This window comes from Palaemon carinicauda, unplaced genomic scaffold (assembly GCF_036898095.1).
Source record: "Palaemon carinicauda isolate YSFRI2023 unplaced genomic scaffold, ASM3689809v2 scaffold1292, whole genome shotgun sequence".
In the NCBI taxonomy this organism is placed as follows: domain Eukaryota; kingdom Metazoa; phylum Arthropoda; class Malacostraca; order Decapoda; family Palaemonidae; genus Palaemon; species Palaemon carinicauda.
The window spans coordinates 41,847-55,662 of record NW_027168807.1 but is presented as its reverse complement, the minus strand read 5'-3'; the positions used below and the strand labels follow the sequence as shown (position 1 = coordinate 55,662).

At 33.7% G+C, this 13,816-nt stretch overlaps 1 protein-coding gene across 2 annotated transcripts in view; it reads left to right on the top strand.

The window, feature by feature from the left end:
• The first annotated feature begins 3,219 nt into the window (after positions 1 to 3,219).
• Positions 3,220 to 13,816, top strand: part of LOC137635474 (TATA-box-binding protein-like) — a 36,204-nt gene continuing 25,607 nt past the window's right edge. Inside the window, exon 1 of one of the 2 annotated variants that reach the window (XM_068367935.1) lies at positions 3,220 to 3,310. In XM_068367935.1, the coding sequence (XP_068224036.1) occupies positions 3,235 to 3,310 (76 nt within the window). In that variant the 5' untranslated portion in view covers positions 3,220 to 3,234. Of the gene's footprint in view, positions 3,437 to 13,816 lie in introns of both variants that reach the window. The other variant, XM_068367936.1, reaches the window with a different exon arrangement.

The window sequence follows — 13,816 nt, the reverse complement described above, 5'->3', positions numbered from 1 at the left end:
CTGAATTCTTCAAAGGAGAGACTGGTATTTTTTTCTTTTTCTTTTCTTTTTTTCGTAAAGTTTATTTCTGTATATTCAAAGCTTGTTACACTAGTTCTTTTTTAACATTTTGAGATTTGAGTAACTTTTATGAATGAAGAGCCCGACACCCCCACTAGACCTATATATATATATATATATATATATATATATATATATATATATATATAATATATATATATATATATATATATATATATCATCGGACATACCTAGTCCACTACAGGACAAAGGCCTCAGACATGTCCTTCCACTTGGATCTGTTTATGCTCTCTCTCTCTCTCTCTCTCTCTCTCTCTCTCTCTCTCTCTCTCTCTCTCAATACACACATTTATATATATATATATATATATATATATAGTATATATATATATATATATATATTATATATATATATATATCATATTATATATATATATATATATATATATATATATATATATATATATATATATATATATATATATTCTCTCAAGTATGTCTAAATATATTCCGTTTATCAATTCTCGAATTTGAATAGTTTTACTACCCACAGACTGTATATTTCCATAGCTACAGTTTATGAAATCATTAGTAGGCCTATTTATGATCTGTATTTTCTGAACGTCTTTTCAATTCCAAGTCATAAGCTTTACAATCTCTTGAATTAATATGTGGTAATTTTGTGTTGTTCAACTTTGTGCAGTTAATACACATTGACATTTGCAAATTACACTCCTTGGTAGAGCTTTTTTTTTCTGAACACGAAGTAGGCCTAAGTAAACCTAAGGTTAATCCTGTGGTCTCAGCAAAAAGGTTTCACTTAATACCGTGAAGAATTGAGGTCGAGTGCGGTCGAATCTTAACTTAATTAACTAACATGTTTAGTAAGAACTTTGTTATGACAGAGAGAATTAAGAAATAACCAAGTTTCTAGATTAAATTTAAAACAGATATCGCAAGAATGATTTCTTTCAGTTATATAGAAATAACAGTTTATGTTTCTTTGGCTTTTATCATATTTCTAGGCATAATTTGCAATAAATTAATTAGTTTTCAAACATAAAAACGCAAATAAATTCATTAATGAAAATGTAAACAATCTCAAAACATGAAAATATTTGTTTACAAACATCATATTCACGTTGCAACAGAAGCCATCTAAATGAAACGAGCTAAATTTAGTGTGGTTTCTCTATCTCTTCTAGGAATAAAGTACACACAAACACACACACACACTCTCTCTCTCTCTCTCTCCTCTCTCTCTCTCTCTCTCTCTCTCTCTCTCTCTCTCTCTCTCTCAAAATAAAAACACATACCAACCATTTATGTTCACCCACATCCCTACCACCTTCATATTACAGTAACCAAACATTACTTATTATTGATTTGTTCTCCTCATTTATTTATTTCCTATCCTCACTGGGCTATTTTTCCTGTTGGAGCCCTTGGGCTTATAGCAACTTGCTTTTCCAACTAGAGTTGTAGCTTAGCTAGTAATAAGAATAATAATAATAATTATTATTATTATCATTATTATTATTATTATTTGCTAAGCTACAACTCTGGTTGGAAAAGCAGGATGCTACAAGCCCAGGGGCTCTCACAGGGAAAAACAGCCCAGGTGAGGAAAGGAAACAAGGAAAAAATAAATTATTTCAGGAACAGTAACAACACTAAATTAGACATTTCATATATAAACTATAAAAACTTTAACAAAACAAGAGGAAGAGAAATTAAATAGAATGTTATAATAATAAAATGACAGGTCTTTCATGCTTAAGTAGGGTAATGGTCCAGAGGTAAAAAAAGAAAAGAAGAAAAAATAAGGATTATAACTGTGATGGATGACAAACACTTTCCCGTAGGTAAACCGAATGACATCATCGTTATGGTATTTTTCAGCGACTCATCAACATCCGTGGAACGGGGTTCCATAGGATGTTACTGTACGTTTCAACCAAGGTTATGTGTGTAGTCTATGAAAATCGGAGTTTCAAAACGTTTTTAAGCACTTTAAAATATTACTTTATTGATATTATGTATATATAATCATAATATTATCATATGTTCATAAGACTACTTGTTAATGTGGTTTAATTTTGGTAGGGAAGTAATTTTACTTGAAACATCAGTGATGTCTTTCCCGAGAGAGGAGAGAGAGAGAGAGAGAGAGAGGAGAGAGAGAGAGGACAGAGAGAGAGAGAGGGAGAGAGAGAGGTAATAAATTTAAGGAAGGTTTTAATCATTTTAATCTATTGTTAGGAAGTTTTGTTAATTGTATTCTTAAAAGTATTCTATTGTTAACTGTAGTGATAATTTGGTGTGGCTATGTACTGTATCTATGCTCTCTCTCTCTCTCTCTCTCTCTCTCTCTCGTCTCTCTCTCTTCTCTCTCTCTCTCTCTCTCTCTCTCTCTCTCTCTCTCAAATCATTAAATTTTATAAATATTTAATCAAATTCCTTTTCAAAACACGCACTGTAAGTCATGATTCAAATTTCTCTTTAAAATCCAACAGAGTTTTATACAGCCCAACTCCATTTTAAAATCGACTTCTATCCATAAATAATCCACAGCTGTGCGATACTGGGTCCATCCTAAACTTGAGAAAAGCCAGAAGTAAGATTGACATTTTCTCTTCTCTTATCTTCATTGGCGTTCCCTTCCTGTGACGTCCATAAGTAGCGGACTCTTAGCTATAACAGACACCGCTATTAAAATTAGGAATAAGTACTTTCTAAACACGAGGGTTGAATTATAATTCCTTTTTGAAAAGTAAGTGAGAAATGTTCGTTATTTTCTCACCCTCAGAAAGAAATAAAGTTTCATTGATACAAAGTACTTAGGAATCAAGTCACGCATTCATTCTAAATCTACTCAGCACGGAGCGTTTTCATAGACGATATGATAATAGTTTATCTTCTCAGTCATCGTTGTGTAGTGTCTCTTAAACACATACATTAGAAGGAAATAAAGTTTCACTTATACAAATTAACTTATTTCTCAACTCACACATTCATTTTGATTACAAGGAGCGTTTTCATAGACGATATGATAATAGTTTGTCTTAGCAGTCATTGTTTACAATTATATCCTAAAATGTGAGAGACTCGATCCTCTTTTATTAATATAACCCTTTTATTTAGAGCTTTACATCCCTTATCAACAGGTGGCTGTGTCGTCTATAGTTTCGTCTGCACCCGTTACCATGCGTCATGGCAACCCTTAAGGACTCAGAGTCTCGCCCTGCCGTCGGTCGGTGTCGTTCGCAGTCTCCTCCTGTTGCCACAGGTAAACAACATCAAGGGCGCACGGCTTACGAAGGACTTAGTTTCTCTCTGATATAATTGAAGAAGTGTTGTTCTAGATGAAGAGGATCTTAAACTAGTGTTGTGTTCTGTGTTACGAATAAAATAGGTGAGGAAATTTTAATTTCTTGCTTCTTGAAAAAGGTTTTATCTTGCGTCACTCAGCTGTTTTTGACAGTGAACGAAACGAAGTTTTGTGTTATTTATGATATCTTGAATGTTGTCGTATGCTAATTATTAACTTAAAAAGGTGATAAGTGCTTACGAAGTGATATTTAACACCACCATGAGGTGACAGTGAGTGCTTTTCGCTTACAGAATATCAAAACGGCAAACAAGTACATAGAATATTCTGACTAGTGTTTTACTTGTTTAATTTAAACTTGTGATAATACCGGCATTAATTTGTTATTTGTTTTGACGTTTTCTTATTTTAGAATGATTTATTGTTAATTTGTTCTCTTCATTTATTTATTTCCTTATTTCCTTTCCTCACTGGGCTATTTTTCCCTGTTGGAGCCCCTGGGCTTATAGCATCTTGCTTTTCCAACTAGGGTTGTAGCTTGGATAGTAATAATAATAATAATAATAATAAAATCGAATTATTACGAGATATACAATGTGTGACGTATAATGTCAACGTGGGGATGTGTTAATGTTAAGAAGGACACTTGAAGGAAGAAGACCAGGAGACGGGCCAGACATGTAGAGTGTGAGGGTTTTAAGAGAGAAGGGGGGGGGGGGGAGGGGGGTTGGTGGATGAGGAGTGGGTGAGTGAAGGGGGGGTTTGGTGGATGAGGGGAGTGGGTGAGTGACCCAGTACACCCACCACACTAGGATCTCTTCTATATTTGGCACAACACAGACCTTGATTATTGTATGCAGTTGAGTTAGTTGTTACCCAACATTTGCGCGGGTAAATAAGATATTTTTTTTGTTTTAACCCTATCTCTACCTTGTAAAGGGGAGAGAGAGAGAGAGAGAGAGAGAGAGAAGAGAGAGAGAGAGAGAGAGAGAGAGAGAGAGGAGAAGAGTTGACAAGGATTTTAGAAGTCAAAAGACTTTTTACCCTATTCGTAGACTCCATGTGCTGTAGGTGTAGAAAATTATCTTAAATGTTAGTGTGTTTATGATCTTGAGAGAGAGAGAGAGAGAGAGAGAGAGAGAGAGAGAGAGAGGAGAGAGAGAGAGAGAGAGAGTTGACAAGGATTTTAGAAGTCAAAAGACTTTTTACCCTATTCGTAGACTCCATGTGCTGTAGGTGTAGAGAATTATCTTAAATGTTAGTGTGTTTTATGATCTTGAGAGAGAGAGAGAGAGAGAGAGAGAGAGAGAGAGAGAGAGAGAGAGAGAGAGAGAGAGAGAGAGAGTTGACAAGGATTTTAGAAGTCAAAAGACTTTTTACCCTATTCGTAGACTCCATGTGCTGTAGGTGTAGAAAATTATCTTAAATGTTAGTGTGTTTATGATCTTGAGAGAGAGAGAGAGAGAGAGAGAGAGAGAGAGAGAGAGAGAGAGAGAGAGAGAGTGTTACAAGGATTTTAGATGTCCTAAATTAATTTTTACTGCATTTGCTTTTGAATAGAGATAATTAAGTTTAAGCGTTAATAGTTTTTATGATCAGAGAGAGAGAGAGAGAGAGAGAGAGAGAGAGAGAGAGAGAGAGAGAGAGAGAGAGAGCTGTGTTTGTTACCCCTGCATGAACGTGACTTCGTTCAATATTGCCTTTGCAATGTCAGGGGTAGTGTGCAACCTTGAAGCTTCATGAGAAGATTTGCAAGTAAATTAGTTAGTGAAAGCAGTTCACGTGACATTTGCATATTGATAATCTATATATATTCTCCTTAGTTAACCTTCATTTAAAACCTATATATAACAGCTTGCGTATGAGGGTTAATTTATTCTGTTTATGAATATAAGTCTAGACTAATATCAAGTTTGCAGCATTAGTATATACGGTGGTGACCGATAGACCCAGTTTTCTAAACCATTAGTCTCTCTCTCTCTCTCTCTCTCTCTCTCTCTCCTCTCTCTCTCTCTCTCTCTCTCTCTCTCTCTCACAGTAGGAAGAGGGGGAATGGAATTTCCCTCCCTTTTCCGGAGGAAGAGGGGTGTGGGAAATATTGTCCTGCTTGTGGCCAATCTGTTGCTCAGTAGCCGAATGCAAAATCATAAGTTTCCACACTGAAATACAGCAGTTACTTAATGGCATGGATATTGTTAAACACATTAGCCTCTCTCTCTCTCTCTCTCTCTCTCTCTCTCTCTCTCTCTCTCTCTCTCTCTCTGCTAACAATTGAGGATTCCCCCTCAGACGCATCTCATTGCTGAACGAACTGCCCGGCCCTTAGCACCTGCCCTTATAATTCAGTTTAATATTCATCTTTCTCACATACGTGAATCACTTAGTTATATAGTACTTAATCGTATTTTTACTAAGTCATCCCACCCTGCTTTTAGCATCTCTCTCTCTCTCTCTCTCTCTCATCTTCTCTCTCTCTCTCTCTCTCTCTCTCTCTCTCTCGCGCGCGCGCGTTTGTTTTCAATTGAGATACTTTCTTTATTTTACAAATCTTGAGAGCTTAGGCCTATAGGATTACTGATTACGGCACAGGGATGCACTCTAACGATGTTGCTTTAGTGTGTAATCCTTAATACTGATAATAGATACACAAGTTAATGTTTTTTAAATTGTCAGTTGGAAGTAGAACACTGCAGTTCAGAATTTATAGGTCAAGAATGTGTTCATGTCAATGGTCTATATACTTTTTTTTTTATTCTATAATTGATAACGGGTATTTCTGGTTGTTTCATTGTTAGAGTTATCTTGCTTGAGGGTACACACTATTCTTTCCCCTTACTTTTACTCACTTGGCTATATTTCCCTGTTGGAGTCCTTGGGCCTATAGTATCCTGCTTTGCCAAATAGGGTTTTTAGCTTTGCTGATAATAATAGTAATAATAATGGTAATATCGAAACTTTTTATTTAAAGCTGTTTTTATTGTCACGTATGATGTTACAGGATTTGACTTATGTATAGAATGATATACGATACTGCAAAGTAAGGACTTAGGCCTACTCAGCAAAGTAGTAATAATGAATAAGAAAATCGTACGTAACCTTTATTTTAAGGGCCTGAATAATGATGTATTTAACGTAAGGAATCCCATTTTAAAAGCCTGCTTACCACCTTAAGGTAAACATTAGATTCGCCCAGTTGTTTGTATCGAAAAACTGGTTTTCTGTTTTACAAGCTCAACAACAACCTTGTAAAGTTCTAAAGGTACCCAGAGGTCCAATAGTGACCTGTAAGATGACACCTGTCATTATAGCTGTCTCTCATTGTTACTTGGCGGTACCTGTTATTCACCTTTGACTCCCACCCTCACGATACAGTCTCTCTCTCTCTCTCTCTCTCTCTCTCTCTCTCTCTCTCTCTCTCTCTCTCTCTTTGCGCGGCAGCATAGGTCTAGAACTTTCTCTTTTTTTTTACATTTAGTTACTGCTGACTTGTTTGATTTTATGATTTAAGTGGAGATAAATGTTACTTGTTAATTCGTTGTATTATTTTGAATACATTTTCGTATTCTATTTTATTCTATTTATGTAAAAAAGTTTGTTCGTCCCAAAATTTTCGCCAGTTAACTCGATCACAATTTCAACTATTTGGATGGTACTTACAGTAGGTAAACAATATGCTATCCATAATTGTTTCAACTAATGTCTATTATGACCGAAATAACTTTTAAATATCTTGTGTCTTAAAAACTTCTCTTAAGGTCTAAAATAAAAATTTCGTTGGAACTTCAGAAATTCAAATTTGCACCAAATGTTTTGATGTTGAACAGATTGACATGATTCTCACTAAATTGTTTATATATGACATCTATTTTAACGTTGTAAATGTTATGATATTTTATTTATTATTATTATTATTATTATTATTATTATTATTATTATTATCCAAGCTACAACCCTAGTTGGAAAAGCAAGATGCTATAAACCTAGGGGCTCCAACAGGGAAAAATAGCCCAGTGAGGAAAGGGAATAAGGAAATAAATAAATGAAGAGAACAAATTAACAATAAATCATTCTAAAAACAGTAACAACGTCAAAACAGACATGTCATATATAAATTATTAACAACACCAAAAACAAATATGTCATAAATAAACTATAAAAAGACTTCTTACATATAGTTTATCTATATCCTTATTTCCTTTAGGCTTTGTCCTATTTTTCCTGTTAGAGGCCTTGGGCTTATAGCATCCTGCTTTTCCAACTAGGGTTGTAGCTCAGCTAGTAATCACAGCAAATGATAATAAAGTTAATACCTTACACATATGTGATCAGGAATCTCTCTCTCTCTCTCTCTCTCTCTCTCTCTCTCTCTCTCTCGTAGCCTTAATTTGTTTGCATAAGAAATCTACTCTTAGTAGATTATATCAGAGGTAGGCTACCCTTTGTAAACAATACATGTAAACATGTTTATCTATTATTCATTTCTAATTTACTTGGTTAGGCCTATGTCGTACAGTTACGCAGACTAGAAGTGTGATTATTATTATTATTATTATTATTTATTATTATTATTACATGCTAAGCTACAAACCTAGTTGGAAAAGCAGACTGCTATAAGCCCAGGGGCTCCATTAGGGAAAATAGCCTAGTGAGGAAAGGAAACAAGGAAAATATTTTAAGAACAGTAACATTAAAATTAATAAATAGATATGATTCGCTATATTGAATTAAGGCAGTGATATTTATTGTCAAATTCTTGAATCTGTATAATATTAGGAACTTTATTAGTCACCGAAACCCTCTGGTAAAAATTATAGAAAAAATTATCAAATTTTTGAACAATTTTCGATATTTATTCACACATTTTTCCCAATTTGTCGTCTATAGTTGCCCCTTTCTGGGTGGGGATACCTTAACGTGGTGAAAGGGTTTGCGTATCGCCATGATCAGCAAAGCTGTACTAGTCAGGGCCACCCATACTAGGTTGGTTTGCTAAGAGCGATCTGACGAAAATTTCTCATCACCAATCCACACGTGGCATCGTAGTGATGAAAACTGACCAAACTATAGACATGAATAAAGACATGTCTGAGGCCATTGTCCTGCAATGGACCAGAAACGGTTGCAGTTGTTGTTGTTGTATTCAAGGTTATACAATATTGTATTCTATAGACCTAGGTCCAGATAATTATGGAATAACCACTGTAGTCTTTCTGGTATAAATTGATCTGTGATTATCAGTTCATAGGTCTAATTCGTTTTCAGTAAACCAACACATTTGTTGTTGTTGTTGTTGTTGTTGTATTCAAGGTTATAGAATATTGTATTCCATAGACCTAGGTCCAGATAATTATGGAATAACCAATGTAGTCTTTATGGTATAAATCGATTTGTGATCATTAGTTCATAGGTCTAATTAGGTTTCAGTAAACCAACAGATCGTTGCATTGTTGATATCTATGATATCTCCTGTGGCCCTTGAACAAAACATCTAATCCTATCAACATGCCACTTTGCATTCTCAAATGTGCTGTTATCAGATAAGATACGATGTGTTCGTTGATAAGCTTCATGTTTATCCCGGTCAAACTGATTAAACCACATCTGCTGTAGGGTGTAACTTCGCTAGTCAAAGTCCTTTCTTTCTCAGCTTTCGTCTCCGTGTTCTTAGAGATTCATTGTGGATTTACTTTTAGGTTATTGTAGATTTACTTATGAGGAATTCTTGGTCTCTTTAGATTATTGTAGATTTATTTATGAGAAATACTGGTTCACTTTAGATTATTGTAGATTTACTTATGAGGAATTCTTGGTCACTTTAGATTATTGTAGATTTAGGCTACTAGTGAGGAGGAATACGTAGTCACTTTAGATTATTGTAGATTTACTTATGAGGAATTCTTGGTCACTTTAAATTATTGTAGATTTAGGCTACTTGTGAGGAGGAATACGTAGTCACTTTACATTATTGTAGATTTACTTATGAGAAATTCTTGGTCACGTTAGATTATTGTAGATTTACTTATGAGGAATTCTTGGTCACTTTAGATTATTGTAGATTTAGGCTACTAGTGAGGAGGAATACGTAGTCACTTTAGATTATTGTAGATTTACTTATGAGGAATTCTTGGTCACTTTAAATTATTGTAGATTTAGGCTACTTGTGAGGAGGAATACGTAGTCACTTTACATTATTGTAGATTTACTTATGAGAAATTCTTGGTCACGTTAGATTATTGTAGATTTACTTATGAGGAATTCTTGGTCACTTTAGATTATTGTAGATTTACTTGTGATGAATACTTGGTCACTTTAGATTATTGTAGATTTACTTATGAGGAATTCTTGGTCACTTTAGATTATTGTAGATTTACTTATAAGGAATGCATGGTCACTTTAGATTATTGTAGAATAATTATGAGGAATTCTTGGTCACTTTAGATTATTGTAGATTTACTTGTGATGGATTCTTGGTCACTTTAGATTATTGTAGATTTAAGAATACTTAGCCACTTTAGATTATTGTAGATTTACTTATGAGGAATACTTGCTCACTTTAAACTATTGGCAGATTTACTTACAAGGAATGCTTGGTCACTTTAGATTATTGTAAATTTACTTAAGAGTACTTAGCCACTTTAGATTATTGTAGATTTACTTGTGGGTAATACTCTCCACATTAGTCTATTGGCAGATTTACTTATAAGGAATGCTAGGTCACTTTACATTATTGTAGATTTACTTAAGAGTACATTGTCACTTTAGATTATTGTAGATTTACTTGTGAGGAATACTGGTTCAATTTAGACTTGGCAGATTTACTTATGAGAAAAACTTGGTCACTTTAGATTATTGTAGATTTACTTATGAGAAATACTCGGTCACTAGATTATTGCAGTAAGGCCTACTTAAGAAGAATACTTAATTGCAGTTACTTAAGAATACTTGGTCACTTTGTATTAATGTCAGATTTACTTATAACAATTACTTGAACAGCTAGTTTATCATAGTCCAGCCTAACAACAGAAGACGACCTATGTGCAACTGGATCATCGAAAAAGAAGCGCTTCGGGTTTTGTTGCCAAGGTCACCTAGATATTCATTTGATCTTCGCTTGCTCAAGAAAACCTTCCTTGTAAAGCTTACTCCAAATCCAAGTAGAGTTTGTGATTTTATTTACTTTAAGGTTTATTTATTGCATATCTGTAGTACGCTTTTTTTTCAGTTAGTTAACTTGAAAGTTTTCGAGCTTACTTTTCAGGTCTGTTACTGTTTTTAGAATGATTTATTGTTAATTTCTCTCCTCATTTACTTATTTCCTTATTTCCTTTCCTCACTAGGCTATTTTTCCTCTGTTGGAGTCCTTGGTCCTTGGGCTTACAGCATCTTGCTTCTCCAAGTAGGGTTGTAGCTTGGCTAGTAATAAGAAATACTTCTTATATCACTTATTGATTTCCTTATTTCCTTTCCTCACTGGGTTATTTTTCTCCTGTTTGACTCCTTGTGCTTATAGCATCTTACTTTTCCAACTAGGGTTATAGCTTGGCTAGTAATAAGAAATACTTCTCATATCACTTATTGATTTCCTTATATCCTTTCCCCACTTGGTTATTTTTCCCTGTTGGAATCCTTGGGCTTATAGCATCTTGCTTTTCCAACTAGGGTTGTAGCTTAGCTAGTAATAATGATAATAATAATAATAATAATAATAATAATTACTTCTTATATCGTTTATATATTTCCTGATTTCTTTTCCTCACTTGGCTATTTTTCCCCTGTTGGAGTCCTTGGGCTTATAGCATCTTGCTTTTTCTACTAGGGTTGTAGCTTGGCTAGTAATGAGAAATACGTCTTATATCAATTATTGATTTCCTTATTTCCTCTCCTCACTGGGCTATTTTTTCCTGTTGGAGTCCTTGGGCTTATAGCATCTTGCTTTTACAACTAGGGTTGTAGCTTGGCTAGTAATAAGAAATACTACTTATGTCACTTATTGATTTCCTTATTTCCTCTCCTCACTTGGCTATTTTTCCCTGTTGGAGTCCTTGGGCTTATACCCTCTTGCTTTTCCAACTAGAGTTGTAGCTTGGCTAGTAATAATAATAATAATAATAATAAAAATAATAATATAAAACAGTGGGGAACATTGTGTCCTACTGGACTTACAACTACAATATCTATCTGTTGCATAAATTCTTAGGTATTTAAGAGTATCACAGCGTATTCTGTTAACTGTCAAAACCACTTATCAAAGCACTTATGAAACAAGAAAGACTTCGGCTTCTTCCTGAAAGCCTTAATATATTCAGTCTTTTGGATGTCTCGTGTTAGTTTTTCGTAGTCTTGGGGCCGCATATTTAAAAACTCTAGATCTTATCTTAGTCATTTTGTTATTAAGTAAATCATTGGTAGTTTTTTTTTCCTTTCACTTTGCCAAGATGAGATGTAAGGTTTTGATAATTGTCAATTAAGACTTTAATTATATTAATTTCGGTGTAAGTACAAGTGTGATCCGTATGTAATTTCTCCTTTGCTGTCTGTTGCAATCGGGAATTCTTAACACAGACACACACATACAGTATATATATATATATATATATATATATATATATATATATATGTGTGTGTATATGTATATATATATATATATATATATATATATATATATATATATATATATGTATATGTGTATATATATATGTATATGTATATATATATATATATATATATATATATATATATATATATATATATATATATATATATATATATATATATATATATATATATATATATATATAGAGGTCTATCTATAGTGTGTGTGTGCAATTATAATTTTGCACATTTATACGTGATTTTCATATACAGTATATTCATATAAGCCAAGGGTCAATCAGCTTAATGATAAAGTGAAAAAAATAAAATCTAATTTTTGTTTCTAAGACATTATACATTTTTATATATATACTAAACTCCCACGTACGGTAATACTTGTAAACAAAGTGAAGAGATGCTGGTAGAACAAGTGTTTTTGAAATTGATAAGATTTGAAGGTCAATATGGGTATTACAATAATAATATTCTCCATAAACGATAGATAATTCGTTTCTTTAAAGCAAGTAAATACATTGACATTTATATCCTTAGTACGAAAAGATTTTTTTTTTTTTATTTAGGAGAATCTGAACTGTTTGCAGTAGAATAGGACTTAAGTGAACAGAACTTCTGTTTATTGACATTGTTTATCCTCTTAATATAACTGGTTGCCACCGGTTTTCACGCTGGTTACATTTCTCAAGGTAAATAAATGTCATGGTCTGCGTTGTAACGAAACCCACAAGTGCATGACAAGGTTGCTGTATTGCTGTACTTTGCATCTGTTAAAAGATCACTTGTTTTGGTGGCAGATGTGGTAACGTCCCTGACTGGTGAACGCCAGACGGGGGTTCGAGTCCCGCTCAAACGCGTTAGTTTCTTTGGTCGCTGCAACCTCGCCATTCTTGTGAGCTAATGATGGGAGGTTTAGGGGAGCCTATAGGTCTATCTGCTGAGTCATCAACAGCCATTGCCTGGCCCTTCTTGGTCCTAGCTTGAGTGGAAAGGGGCAATAACGCCAGACTGAGCTTCGAGCCTCTCAAACTCTTTAGTTTCTTTGGTCGCTGCAACCTCAACATCTTTGTGAACTTAAGATGGGAGGTATAGGGGAGCCTATAGGTCTGTCTGCTGAGTCATCAGCAGCCATTGCCTGGCCCTTCTTGGTCTTAGCTTGGGTGGAGAGGGGTCTTGGGGACTAATCTATAATCTATAAATAAATAGATTCAATCAAGGTTGTCAAACGATGCCTTTTTTCTTTTATTTGATATTTTTCCTTAATTTGGTCTGATTTTTTCCTTAATTTGCTCTGATTTTTTCCTTATTTTATGTGATTTTTCCCTTTTTTATGTGATTTTTCCTTTAATTTGTGATTTTTTCTTTATTTGTAAAGGTTTTTCCTTTTTTGATGTGATTTTTCCCGTATTTGTAATGATTTTTTCCTTATATGATGTGATTTTTCCAGTATTTGAGGACATTTTTTTTCTTTATTTGATGTGATTATCCCTCATTTGATATGATGTTTCCCTTATTTGTTATGAGTTTTCCCTTATTCGTTATGATTTTCCCTTATTTGATATGATTTTCCCTTATTTGATATGATTTTCCCTTATTTGATGCGATTTCTCCCTTATATGATGCGATTTCTCCCTTATATGATGTGATATTTTCCTTATTTTATGTTTTCATTTATTTTATATGATTTTCCCTATTTGATGTGATTTTTTCTCTATTTGATGGGATTTTCCCTTAATTGATATGATTTTTCCCTCATTTGTTATGATTTTTACCTTAATTGGTATGATTTTACCTTATCTAATGTGATTATTTCCTTGTTTGATGGGATTTTTCCCTTAATTGATATGATTTTTCCCT